Source organism: Chaetodon trifascialis, chromosome 8, assembly GCF_039877785.1.
Source record: "Chaetodon trifascialis isolate fChaTrf1 chromosome 8, fChaTrf1.hap1, whole genome shotgun sequence".
NCBI lineage: Eukaryota > Metazoa > Chordata > Actinopteri > Chaetodontiformes > Chaetodontidae > Chaetodon > Chaetodon trifascialis.
In genome coordinates this window covers 9142971-9157039 of record NC_092063.1, presented here as the reverse complement: position 1 = coordinate 9157039, position 14069 = coordinate 9142971, and the positions used below count along the sequence as shown (strand labels likewise).

General features: G+C 45.2%; 1 protein-coding gene across 4 annotated transcripts in view; it reads right to left on the bottom strand.

Moving 5' to 3' along the window:
- Nucleotides 1-3998: 3998 nt before the first annotated feature.
- LOC139335581 (protein bicaudal D homolog 2-like) overlaps nt 3999-14069 on the bottom strand; it is a 42642-nt gene continuing 32571 nt past the window's right edge. Inside the window, exons 10-12 of one of the 4 annotated variants that reach the window (XM_070969244.1) lie at nt 9617-9848; nt 7896-7986; nt 4478-6295 (exon numbers count right to left, since the gene is read on the bottom strand). In XM_070969244.1, coding sequence (XP_070825345.1) covers nt 7939-7986; nt 9617-9848 — 280 coding nt within the window. In that variant the 3' untranslated portion in view covers nt 4478-6295; nt 7896-7938. Of the gene's footprint in view, nt 6296-7011; nt 9849-14069 lie in introns of those variants that run through there. The other 3 variants (XM_070969245.1, XM_070969243.1, XM_070969242.1) reach the window with 3 other exon arrangements.

Genomic DNA, 14069 nt, shown 5'->3' with positions numbered 1-14069 from the left:
TGTCGACTCAGCTACGCATCATTAACCCCTTTTGTGGCCGGCGCTGTTGCTGCACGCGTTTCATCTGCCTCAGATCAACACAGACAACAGCAGGGTCTCTAATGAGAATAGCTGCCTGTCTGGCTGCTGGCCAGGCTATAGGCCACTTCATTGACCTGTACTCCTCTCTAATAAGCTGTATCAATAAATCACCTCTCCCCACATTTAGACTGGCTCACCGGCTGCACACTAATCACGAAGGTTGCAGACACAAGCAACTACAAGAATAGAATACACATTCTTCCTCTTGCTTTAACCGTTTTTCTTCTTTGCTTTGGAGAATCATTCTGAACACGTCAATGCAGAGTCTGAAAGGCCAAGTGTTTTGTGGATGACTGAACTTGTGTTTTAAATAGACCAGAGGCCCGGTGCCCCCGTTGGTGCCTCCGAGTGCCTGTCAGCCCATCTGGGGCATGCTGGTCCACAGAAAGCAGAACACCAAACAGCCCCCTGGGATACATCCTCTCCTCCACTTCCCTGGGGCTCCTGCAGTCATAACCACAGAGCAGAATGAAACAACAGCATTCACAGAGCGGGGAGGAAGGGAATGAAGGGGAGACGGGGGAAGGTGAGGACGGAGTGAGATATGTGAAAAAAGACAATTAGGAAAGTGGCAGATGAGCAGCCATGCTGAAAGATAGGTGCGAAAGTCGACAGAGATAAGTGTGAGATGAGCTACATCGTGCCTTTTACACTTATGTGAAACCCTCACGGTGTAAATGCCCCAATCTGATGACTGATCACACTCTAGACTCAGGTGCCAGTCCTTGTTCGTTGCCTCCTTTTCAGGTGCAAATTAAAGCCTCACACTGATTGAATCAACACCTCATCTGTTATTTGTCACAGAAGAAACTGCGGTAACCTGGCATTTTGAGACCACACCACAACAGTTCTGTGGAGATAATACATGAGTCACAGATGGGAGGACACTCACACCCTGCGTCCAGTGTCAGGCCTAAGGAATGTTTTAATGCATCATGAGGCTGAGCTCACACTCCGCAGGTCATAAATTTGTTAACATCCTCAGTGGTATTATTTCTGCTCCAATAGAGAAGTGTGTGTGTGTGTGTGTGTGTGTGTGTGTGTCTTTCTGTGTGTGTGTTTGAAGCAAATCCATGTGAGGCATGTGTGGTGTTGTTGATTTAATACTGCTGCTCCAGATCAGCTGATCGGGGCTCTCTGTCCCTTTAGGCTCCACATGGATTCACCACATGACAGCGCTGGCTGATACACATAAAGAAGACTCTTTGTAAGAGAAAACACACACACACACACTGGCTCTTTTAAGGCCAGCACTAGACCTTGAAGTAACTTTCATGGACTCAGACTGCTTATGAAGATATCAATAACTGTACGATGGGGACACCAAGTGGTGAAATGTAATATTGCATCAGCTGGAATAAGAGACAGCTGCGCTGCTGTACGAATCCTCCTCTATCCAGAGTTTAATCACAACACCTGCATATTAATAGAGCAGGACTGGTGCCATGGAATGAATCCCACTGACCCATATTTTCCTCTGCCAGTTGGGTCCCGGATGGAGGGGATATAAGAGGAGACTGCCTCCAACAAAGGCTCCACTGTTGCCACAGTGATGTCAGTGAAATGACATCTCTTCCCTCTGGCACTCATTAATACGCTGCCATTCAAATTCAATCAGCGAGGCATATGGCAAATGGCAGCAACTGGTTTCACTGTATAGTGTGGGTGTCATGATGATGAATGTCACTGATTCCAGGTTATTTTTAATCCTGAGAGGACGAGGAGGCGTTAACATCGAAGCAGGGACGATCATATCTGACAGAAGGTCACAGAGTTCAGTTTTCTCGTAACTGAAATGCTATCTTATCTATGTTTGCGAGCACAGTCTAAAATCAGCAGTTGTGCATTCATTCAAACTTATTTTAGATATGAAGCTCAGTTTACTGAAATGACCTATTGAGTTGCATCATGGGAGATGTAGTATCCAGTGTTTTTTGGCATTTGACTCACACCAGGGACTAAAAGTTCTGATATCTCAGCTGCTGCAGCTTTAGTTTGGATCCTTCTTTTACAATTGATCATATTTATACATTTCATACATTTGGGAAGGTCCAGTTTGCTGTTAAGGCTCATTCAAGATCATCTCTGATAAATCTTTCTGAAAGGGTCAGCATACTCTATCAGAGCTGTTTGTCAGATGGTCAAATAGCTTCAGAAACCCCCTACAACTTCACCTTTCTGACTCCGGATTAGCGGGAGCTGCCTCTGACCATTTATGTAATAAAAAACAGATGGTTGCCACTTTGTAGAGCCTCTCTGAACTGAACAGGAATTGTCTGTTAGAGCCAAACAGTAGAAATGGTTTAAATCAGAATGACACTCTTGCCCTTTTACGGCTTGGAGCTGTGTCAGAGGAGTCTTCATAAGAGCATTGTTTGCAGTCAGTCACGTCAGCTCATTTTTGCCTGAGTAATATTTAAATCAGTAATTCCCAACCAGAGTTCTGCACACGCCAGGGGGTATGTGCAGAATTTGTTATAATAACCGCTACAATGCGTCGTCAGCACAGGAGACACCCCTGACGGAGATGAGTCAGCCCTAACAATTGAACATCACACGCTGTGATTGAGAGTGTGTGGAGACTAGTTAGCAAGAGAGCAGAAAATTCAAATGAGACTGTAAAAGCTTCTGGATAAACGGTTGAAATATTCAGCTTTTGCCACTTCCAGTGGTATGAACACAGACTTGACCAAACCTATAAAAAAGGGGGAAAATCTAAACAAAGACAATTGCAGGATTGCTATGTCTTGCAGGGCGGCACGGTGGTGCAGCAGGTAGTGTGCGTGCATCACAGCAAGAAGGTCGCCGGTTCGATCCCCGGGTCGGGCGGGGCCTTTCTGTGTGAAGTTTGCATGTTCTTCCTGTGCTTGCATGGGTTCTCTCTTCCTCCCACAAACCAAAAACATGCTCATTAGGTTAATTGGTGACTCTTGACCTGAGTGCGAGCATGAATGGTTGTCTGTCTGTATATGTTGCCCTGCAATCGACTGGCGACCGGTTCAGGGTGTACCCCGCCTCTTGCCCGTTGACCACTGGGATAGGCTCCAGCCCCCCTGCAACCCCGCAAGGGATAGTATAGAAGGGTATAGAAAATGGATGGAGGGCTATGTCTTACAGTATAAATGTAATAACATCCAGTTTTATATAATTAATAATGTTAGATAGCATCCAGTTTAAAATCAGATTTAGAAGAACACATATGGAACATGATAAGTGTTGTCCAGGAAAATGTGCTTGATCTCACCGGTGATGGGAGTCTTATCTGTCAAAAAAGGTTGGGATGCACTGTAGTATCTGTACTTTACCAGTGTATTCTAATACTATGTTCACCCTTTGCTTCTCATTGCTAATTTAGGATGACTTGTATTTGCACTTGCACATCCCATGATACTCACAAAAGTCCAGAAGTATGTCCTGTTTTTAAAAGAACCCAACAGTATTTCTCCATTTTTAACGACTGGCAAAAAAACAAGCGACTGCAGCATTAATTGGACAGAGCACTGGCCTCCAGAGCCTGGACAGGAAGTGCCGGGCGCTGCAAAGGTCAAAAGAAAGCGGCTTCGATCAGTGCGTGGGTGTATCTCCAAGAGGCAGGGAGGAAAGGAAAAGAAATGGGAAATGGAGAAATGCCGAGGAGGGAGAGGGAGGAGCGAGGTTTAAGCGAGACAGCAGAAAAAGGACGGAGCGAAGGAGAGAGAGAAGGGTTGGATGGGGGTGGGGGGGGATTAGGTGGTGGAAGTGTTTTTGTGCATTGTGTGAAATGTGATCATGTCCTGGAGCCGCTCAGACAGCTGGGAAGTTCCCCTGCCCCTCGCATCCAGATGGGAACACTCTGAGGAGACACCATCTCCTTCCCCGTTTAACCCTTCACCTGCTGCTGCAGCGCGGGAGCTATAAATAACAACACTCACACACACTGGAACTTAAGTCACATTTATTGATTTTAGCCAGTATGACTACCTTTACACAGACATACCACCTTCTCTACTGGAAAACAAACAAACACTTTCATAGGATTAGTTCAGCAGTAATACATCAGACTTTGTCTTTTCGTTTTTTTTTTCTCTCCATATTTTGTAACACCCTGACAAAAGTTTCCATGTTTGTTTTCAATTCTGTGTAAAGGTCCCATGACTGAGAAACATGCATATGACATTTAGCTGTAATCAATATGCCACTAATCATAATGCACATTATTGATAAGAATACAGTACTGCATGACAATTCAAATAAATACCAACATACAGGTGAAGTCGTTATTTCATATAAAGATATCAAACTCTCATTATGGATCAATACTGAAACACAATATGACAATATAAAGTTCGCACAGCTAATTTTATTATCACAATGCTATCGCTTCCAGCAAACAGAAAACTTTCTCGTTTTTTTTTTCAATGTAAAACAGTATCTGAATTGCACTTTTTCTTTTTAGCTTCTCTTCCGTATTGGTAACTTTAACGCCTCAACAAACAAGCTTTGGCTATAATGGCACTATTCAAGCTTGTTGATGCTTACTTTGTTTTCTGTTTCCTGAAAACATAATGCTCAAAGATGATGTAAAAAAAAAAAAAAAAAGATTCAAGAGTAATAAAAAAAAAAAACCAACAAAGAAAACTCAAATTGGACAAAAAGAAAGAGAAAATGCGCTCTCTGCACATTTTTTCAACAATACTATTGATATCACATTACCTTCACCAAACAATGCTAGAGATACGTAGATGTTTCCAATAGTACACTGATCTACCCCAACACATTAGAGATGCTTGGAGCATTTTGTTCAATGACAGGAGGCCAAAGGGACTTCTTTTGGTTCCCAAAGTTTGATAAAAAAAACAACCTTTTCTTAATACCCCTGAATTAATTGAGTGGATCACTGACCTGCAGAATTCAATACAATTTCAGTTTTATTGAGCTAATTTCAAAACTATCATCTCACTCATGCAGACGGGGGAAAATTCCCTTTGCACTTATTGCTGCTCACAGTCATTTTGAACCCAAAATCCTCACCTATAAAAAACAAAGCATGAAACTCTAGTCTAAGATTCTCCCTCGAAACAATGAAAGGCACTACTGGTCAGAAACGAAGAACTAAACAAACCAAAAACAAAACCCCGGCGCTCGCACAGAGAGCCATGGCCCCAACTACGTCTTCCTCAGTGACGGCTTGTCTTTATTTCCGAGTCTTGATTCTTTTCAACCTAAACGGTGTACCAAGATTTGGCACGATAAACGAAGAGAGAATGAAACAATTCCAATTTGGAATTTAATCGTCGCACTTGCAGAGAATTCTGAAAGTCAGTGATCCCCGTTTCAGTTGAACGCCCTCGGTAAGAAGCTAGGAAAAGCGTATCTCACGTCACTCCAATTTTTCCCAAAACACAACTTACCTATTTGAGTCAGAGCGTTGTCAAGTTTCATTGCGTTATTTTGAACTATTCCTAGGAATAATAAATACATGAAAAAACCCCAGAATTTGATCACCCTGGATTTTTTGTATAGAACATGGCAGTAGAACAAACATAAAAGAACAGCATAACACATGATGTAACAAAACAGTTTAAGAATGATTATTTGATGGATAAAATCTTGAGGAGAAAGTCGTAATAGTAGGTTTGTGGAGCCTTTACTTGAGTAGATAGTTTGTTATTCAGGTTCAGATGATTCAGGAGGACGTATAATCTTATAGTCTTATAACCTAAACTGACTGACTCACAAACCGTAGTACTACTGTGCTTTCCTATAGGTTAATAATAGTCTGTTATACTCCTATATAATGAAAGTGAAAGTGCACAGATTAACAAAAACAATAAACTAAAAAAAAATTATAATAATAATAAGATGAAACCAGACAAAACAGCTTTACAATGAGAAACAACCCCACGTCCCCTGTCTTATCACTGGAGGGTCAGATTAGCCAATCGCAGCCTCTGGTCAGACTTGCGATCAGTTCATTGGACCTGTGAGAAATTGGCTTCCAGCAGCAGCAGCACGCACAATGAGTGTCATTCCGATAGGCGTCACATTTTCAAAGAAGTAAGAAGGAAGCAGAGCAGTTTGGACTGGAAATCAGTGTTTTCGTTTAGTTTTTTTTTTTTTCGTCTTCAAGTCCAAATGGCCTATTAGTGCTAACTCTTTTCGGCGAACTCAATCAGCAGCGAGAACGGGCCTTGTGTCGGGTACTTCGGCCGTCCGCGCAGAACTACTGTAATTACTGCAAAATGGAGAAACAAACAAATGATCAGCGTTAGCATTATTTGTCAATGTCGAGCGACTGTTAACATGGTCAGCGGCTGAGTCCACACAGACAGAGCAGGCGGCGGCTGGAGTTAGTCAAAGCAGCAGAAGCCATGTTAGGAGCCTTTTCTGCCGCGTCGACGACGTCTCTGAGGAGCTGATGTGAGAGCACGGTCACCACAAACTGTCCTGCGGGTGCAGCTGGGAAGCCAATGACTCACGAGTACCACGACCTTTCATTCACAGGACAGAGCTGAAGCCATATCCCACCACCCGGGTCAAAGGAGAGGGGTGTTTCTCATACGCCATGCAAGTTCATGAAAAATGGGTTATGTTTTTGACATGCAGGCTGGCTATGAATTAGAAACGAGATGCGTCATGTGCAGTAAAACTTAAAGGTGAAGTGGGAGGAGCCTGCAAGCAGAGGTAGGAGGAGCTTTTTTAGGTGGCATGCTGTTATGACACCAGATAAGCCAGACATCGATTTCAAACTAGATGGAGCCGAGAGGGAATTCATTTATCTCCGGAGGGGGGGGGGGTCCTTCTAGTCACAATCACATCCTGGGTATCTATCTACCGCTCCTGGATTCACAGAGCCTTTACAAGGGGACAGGTTAGGGGCTCAGCTAATTTGAATCAATGTCCTCTGCTCGATTGAGCAACCAGTCTTCAGTTTTTTTGTTTTTCTTTTCATTTCTTCCTCCAAAATCCACCAGGGGTTCCTCCCTCAGGAAACCCCTGGACTCATTTCTCCACAGTATCCGAGTCAGCTCTCAGCCAGACATCTGGCTTTCTTCACCAGCGTGTCTGGCTTTCTTAACTCCTGTCTTGGGAGCTGGTTTACAACAGGAGAAGTTCTCCCTCCTCTACTCCCTAAACCTTTCGTCAGTCAGCGCAAACTGATAGAAACAGAATATATCACACTTGTAAGTTAAGTGAATCTCAAACTTAAGAGTGATTGACCTCTACGGAGGCTGCTTTTTTTTTTCTTTTTCCCTAACGTGTACGATAGCCTCGTCTCCATGCTGTGTGCCGCGGCTTATGGATGCGCACTCAAGCAGGGTTGACGGCGACGTTGTTCCCTTTTTAGGGGAACAATTAAGCTTCCTCTCTTCGTTTTTGAGAGGAAGGAATACTGTAAAAGGATCCTGCAAGATTCTAACCTGAACATGATCATATTAAGAATATAGAGTTTAATATATAGCTTAGTGGTAGTAGAAAATGCATCATTTTGATAAATCTTGCAGGATTTCCCAACATCAACCCTGCTTTTAGCATCATAAAGCTAATGTGTCTATTATCCACAAGCAGTACATGGATTTATTCAACACAAGCCCCACTTATATTTTTTTCCTATTTGCGTAATGCTAGCTTGCAAGGGGTTAAAGCTATTGTGCATACTAAAACAGTACGTCGCTTTGTCCTCACACACCAAAATGAACAAAGAAAACAAAAGAAATGAGCGACCCTCCATTTGCAAAGGTTAAAAACGTCATACAAACATGAGGGCCCTCCACTTTGAACGCTCATAAACACACAGGCAAATAGCGGGAGCACGACGCACGTGAGGACGTTACCTGACAAAAATATTCAGGGCAATTTTCCCCACAATTCCTCATTCTAGTTAAAGGGTGAGTGGTGATGCTGGGGGAGCAAGCTGCTGACAATCTAAAAGAGAGAAGGTCGACCGTGCGACAAGACACAAATTAGAGACATGAGGAAAGAGTTTTCGGCCACATAACCACACAGAAATGACTGGAGAGCTCTGGGCGATCTCCCAGAGATAGAGAGAGAGGGGGGAGAAGGAAAAGAACAGTGACACGTTGAGACACGAGGACAGGGCTTTACATCAACAGATAGATAAATATAGTATCAAGTGTTTGGGTTGACAGGCACAGGTTTTCGTTTGAAGATTCATTATCCACATGCGGATGCCGTTATGATTTGTGCTCTTCAAGGATTTGCTCCGTATTTTAAAAAATCATCTTTGATCAAAACTATATTGTATCTCTGTTCACAGTAATCATTATATCCATTTTAACAGAAGTAGGAACCTGAGGCACCTATGCTGAAGTGCACTTAATTTGGGTGTGGAGATCGATTTGTCAAACTTTCTTTCCCTCTTATAATATATGGCTCTGAAAGAATCCATCGCAACGTAATGGGTCACATGGAATAGCCCTCCTGTATTTCACCAGACACCAAATAACTCCCCCCTTTTTCACAATGTAGAGCCCTGTAATACATGAGTTCGTCTTGTACCACACACCTGACAACAGGAAAAAAAAAAACAAAAACAGTTAAAAAGCTCAAAAGCGTTTTCAGCTGCAAAGCCATGCGATTCTACTGACCCTATTGTATTGGTGTGCTAGCATCACAGCTTTAAAATGATCCTGAAATAAACACCTGCGGTCACAGGTGCTCCTTTTCTGCCCGAACAATTCCATCATCAAACCGGCAGCCAGCCCACTGCTGAATTTCTGTGGAGAATCCGACTGTGCTCCCCTTGCATGGAAGCAGGGGGAGATTGCATATTTTTGTTCCTTTTCTTCAAAAGTTCCTTTGTCTTCAAGTTCCTTTTTGCTTAAAGAGTGACCTGATTAGACAGTGGGCTGCTGGACAAGGGTCAGTCCTGGGGCGGGGGCCAGGAGAGGGCTTTTTTTTATTAAAGGAGCACCAATGCCAACAGAGTCGAAGAGCAGAGGATGTCATATTTAGTCACAAGACCGTCGGATTGTCATCCTCTTTACAAGAACCCACTCCCACAATGTGTTACTGTCACCAGGCAATACACTCAGGGGGCCAGAACGAACGAGCACAAAAGCTGCCACCTTTTACATCATACGTACAGCACCATGACAGCGGAAAGAATAGACACTCCATAATATCCACAAAACCCCCAACATAACCGGGGCCCCTATAATCCACATGCCATATATGTCTACTACAGTCCAAACGTCTAGTGCACACTGTACATATATCTGCATTCCCCTAAGCGTTTACACTAGCACACACGAGCAGCTGGTTAGTCACACAGCAGTCCCTAGAGGAGCGCAGGCTGGCCAGGGAGCTAAGCGAGCGAGTGGGGCTCTTTAACACTAAGGCAGGGAGGGTTTGGCCGGCGGGCCGCCCTCCCCTCTGTACACAGCAGTCCCTTCCGCACTTCTCAGCCGCTTCAGTCGCAGTAGATCTTGTACTTCTCGCTGCAAAAGACAACGGGGCCTCCCACAATGCCGTTGGGCATGACACTGGTGTGCTCTGGTCGGCCGGAGCCAGAGCAGGTGAGACTCTGACTTACGTGGGGGTTGTTGGAGGTGCCGCTGGAGGCCTTGCTGCGGGTCTTGGCCCGGCCGGAGTTGCCCCCCCGGCGGGTCTGCTCGTGGTCGAACTCCAGGTCTTCCAGACGCTGAGTCAGGGCCAGTTTCTGCTGGATGGCCATGCGCAGGAGAGAGTTGAGGGTCTTCTTCTCGTCCTCCGCTGCCGCCAGCTGCCTCTGCATCTCGTCCAGCTGAGTGACATACTCGTCACAGCTGCAAGGGACACGGACAGAGAGAGAAAACTGTAAAGTCAGGTACACAGTCAGGTACTTTGCTGTGTCACACCACAAGGGGGCACTGGTAGCTCCAATTATAACAAAAAGTCTTTGCATGAATGGAGCAAAGCATTTCCTGGGTTTTTGCTATATTAGCATGAAAGCTATAGCCTACATGATAAACACACGTGAGCTGCATGCTTATGACACTGACACCAACAGTTCTGAAGACTAAAACAACTGAAACTGTTTCATCGTGACCTTTGCCCTGATTACAGTTGGGTTTGAAGCAACCACCAGGTGGAGCCATTGCTCCGCACAGCACAGACTGGACTGGACTTGTGGAGATCCTTCATTATTAATGATTAATGATTTCATCAGACATTCATCAGCCGCTTCCACCACACTTCACAAACTAAAATGTTCTCAGCTCATTTTTCCGAACATCTCTCTATTGATTTTGCTCCTTATTTTACCTTATTTTTACTAATATTATCAAGCAGATTTAATTATCCATCTTCTTTGACATGAATGAACCTGTTTGCATGTTCATTCTTGTCTTTCTTTAAAGGGAAGCATGTGGTGCATTTGATTTCTTTGTTGTAAAGCACTTTCAGCTGCATTTCTTGCATGAAAACTGCTATACAAATAAAGTTTTAGTATTATCAGTACTAGTAAGCGTCATCCTAACCTCCATGAGAAATTACTTCCAAGTGTCTTGGGTTTAATTGGCTGCTGTGACAGGGTGTGAACGCCATTCACCATCAGGTGAGACCATCTGAGTGGCTTCTCTGAATAATATGAGGAGCATATGTGTGGTGGAAGTTAAGAATAGATCACATACACAAAGGATGAAAGCATTAGCTTATAGGTCACTGAGAAGATCCTTTCTACGTCACCTGAGGAACAGGCTGAGGAGTCAAGGGGAGGAGAAAAATAAAGATGGGGACGAGTGGAATATGGCTGACTGCTATGAGTTGTGGCTGTTCACACCTGATCGCCACTTTCCCAGACGGACTGAAACTGTATCACTTCTCACCATCACTTCCATCTCGCATGGTGTCTGCCTACCTGCCGCTCAGTATCACTGCATGCTGCACTGCGGCATGATCACCTGTTTCCCTGTGCTCTTGTATGTGTGTGTCTGAGGCTGGACAGGTAGAAAAACTGGGTCACCCAAAGGGATTTTTTGGTGGGGGGGGGCTTATATCTCACTCTCCATCTGCTCTCGTTCTGCTTTCATTTTCACGCTTCTCTCCTTCGTCAAACCTTTTTCCCCTTTTTGGTTACCTTGCTCTCTCATTCATCCCTCTTTCAATCACGTCTCCTCTGCTGGCTCTTATCTTGCCCCTCAAGCCTTTTTTTCCCCTCCGTCGCTTCTTTCCTGCTGTCTCCGTCTGCCTGTCTGCATCATCCCTACTTTCTGTGTTGCTGACAAAGCATTCTGAGTGACATTCTCCAGTAATGACTGACACGCCTGTATGAAGGGAGGGGTTGGTCGCGTTAGTAAGCAGCACCTTATCTTCCAACGATGCCACACTAAAAGCGCTCAGACATAATTCAGCGGGTAGGTAGCCTCAACCTGCTCCCTTTTCTCTGGTATTAAGGTATTTATTTTATTTGAGAATGCCCCAAACTGTGGTGACACTACACAAACTCTTTTAGACTTTTAGACTGCAGAACTCTTCCTTATGCCATCTGTCGTATTGTAATGTCTGCAAGCTATAACTGTGATATTCCCACTAGGCATGCGAGCTCTAATGTCTGTTTGCTCAGTGGCTGCTTGAACTGCAGCACCATAAAAACATCCAACTGAGATATTATTCTATTGTTGAATCATAAATCACTGTGTGAAAACCTGCCAGTGTGAGGCAATTCTCGGCCTGTTTCCAAACAAAATAAACTTGAGTGTTTTTTAGATTGAAGTGGGATTTTGTGACAGTGGCTTCTTGTTTTAAGAAAAATATCTCTGAGACTCAAAAACTGCCAGTAACCGTGGGTGTTATTGCTGTGTGTGGTGCTGCACGTGGATTGTGCAACACGTGAACTCTGGCCTTGCCAGACCACCATACAAACATAAACCATACCCTCCCCTCTTGTGTATGCAGTTTGATTCCCAGTGGGACACATAGCCAGACAATGAGGATCAGTGCTGCTTCATTAAACCCAGTATGAGATGGGGGGGACACCCCGGGAGGGTGGGGGGGGGCTGGTGCGCCCTCAGACGGTTCAGCCACTCTTGCATGGGGGGTGAGAGGGTGTGTTTTTTCCCGGGAAAAAAAACAGAGGAGTCTATTCCAGAGACTGGAGGGTTACAATAGGAGCCTTTCTGGGCTGCTGATGGGGTGTGGTGGCACAATAGCTGAGGGGGGCCGGGGGGCGGCCGGGGGGCGGCCGGGGGGCGGCCGATGGCCTTTTCAGGACGGACAGTCATCATATTCACATCACTGACAAACAAGCACTTCATCTGCATTTTGCTGTGATTGCTGACAGTAGCCAATGTCATTTACGTCTGCACAAGGAAAGCTCAACCATACTACTATAACAATCAATAAAGCCTTCGAAGCACAGAAACACAACGACCTCTTCAGCTGTGGTCTCGTCTGGAGCTTGATTGGTCACGGCGGGACGGATATCATAGAGCGAGCAGGGAGGAGGAGGCGAGAACAGAGTGAAATAAAGAAAGAATGGTGGAGAGGGAATACAGCTAACAACAGAGCAGCGGGATGACTGAGGCTGGAAGTTTGAGGAGAAAACGTGACTTGGGCTGATGGGTTGACTGTTAATCAGCGGGAGCAGGAGCTGAGAGCATGTTGAGGCATGTCTCAGGAATGTTAGAGGCAGGAGCTCGCTGTTAACATGACACCAGAGACTGCAGCTGGAGAGGCACACATACAGAAACAAAGAGCAAAGCACGTACAGACACTTGAAAAGCACTCGACGCCGTGAAACTCTCACAGAACGACATGCACTCCGAAAAACTCGAATCTCTAAACTAAGGGAGGCACAGACCTCACAAAGGATCCAACAAAAACCTAAACATTCTTTTAATTCCACTCATCTTTCTTCCTCTTTGTCAAAGACCACACATTTGCATCTAAGAGTTTTCCCCATCTCAGAACTGCACCTTTACAGACGTCGTGGCCATTGTGCCGCTTACAATGAAAAAAAAAAAGTCTGTCAAATTAGGTTCCTGTAGTGGGCTTTAACTGAAAGCCTGCCCCCTTCCTCTCTTTCTTTTCCAGATGACTAGGGAACCGGGTGTTTGGCGGTGGGGAAGGATGGAAGGGGGGGAAGGGGGTACAAAGAGGGGGGAGTGTGGGAAACCCTGCTCAGGCGAGTCCCCCAGCCTCTCAAAGAGTCCCCTGACCCAACTCGGTGCCGTATAGGACAGAATTTACATACCAATACGTGAATCCCATAAACAGACAGAATGTAATATATGCATAGGCAGAGCGGTGACAGAACAGTGGGCTCGGAGGCTCTGCAACATCATCATCAGGGGAGGTGCTTTGTGCACAAGGAGGAAAACACATGCGAGCTGTAATGTGTTGTCGATATCTTAAGCCTCTCTCGCGAAAGAGGCTTAAAGACACAGAACCTTCACAATGGCTGCGATTCCTCACAGCAAATACGATCTTACACCTTCCCTTCACCGCCGCTACGATGACAAGTGATACGACGCCTGGGCCCAGGGGCGTAAAAGTAATATCATTAGCAGGAGCCGGATCTGGTTCTCTCTTAGCCCTGCTCTGCTTTGGTCCAACTAGTTCAGCGTTGCACCTACGTCCTCTGACCATCTGGCTCTGCAGTGCGCCAAAAGCCCGTGACAACACACACACACACACACACACACACACACTCTCACATTTGCAGACAGGAGTTTTCCTCCTGTTACTAACTGATTAGACACTGCAGGTATATGGAGTTGCTTCAGCAAGTGCACTTCAGGGATGGGTATCAAATTGCTTTGTGGGTAAGATGAGGGGCGCTGAGCAGCCCACACGTTCCCTGCAGCCTGTGCAACCTTCGCTCTATAACACCGTCTGTCCCCACCCTCCTCTTCTACCTCTCCTCCCTCTGCACAGCTTGAGCTTTGCTGTGGATTGTGGAGGAGTCTTAAATGCAGAAGGAAAGACTGTCTCAGCATCTCAGCGCGGCCATCTGGCCCAGAGCTGATACTTACGGCGTCGACACCTTCAAAAAAATTCAGAAAGGA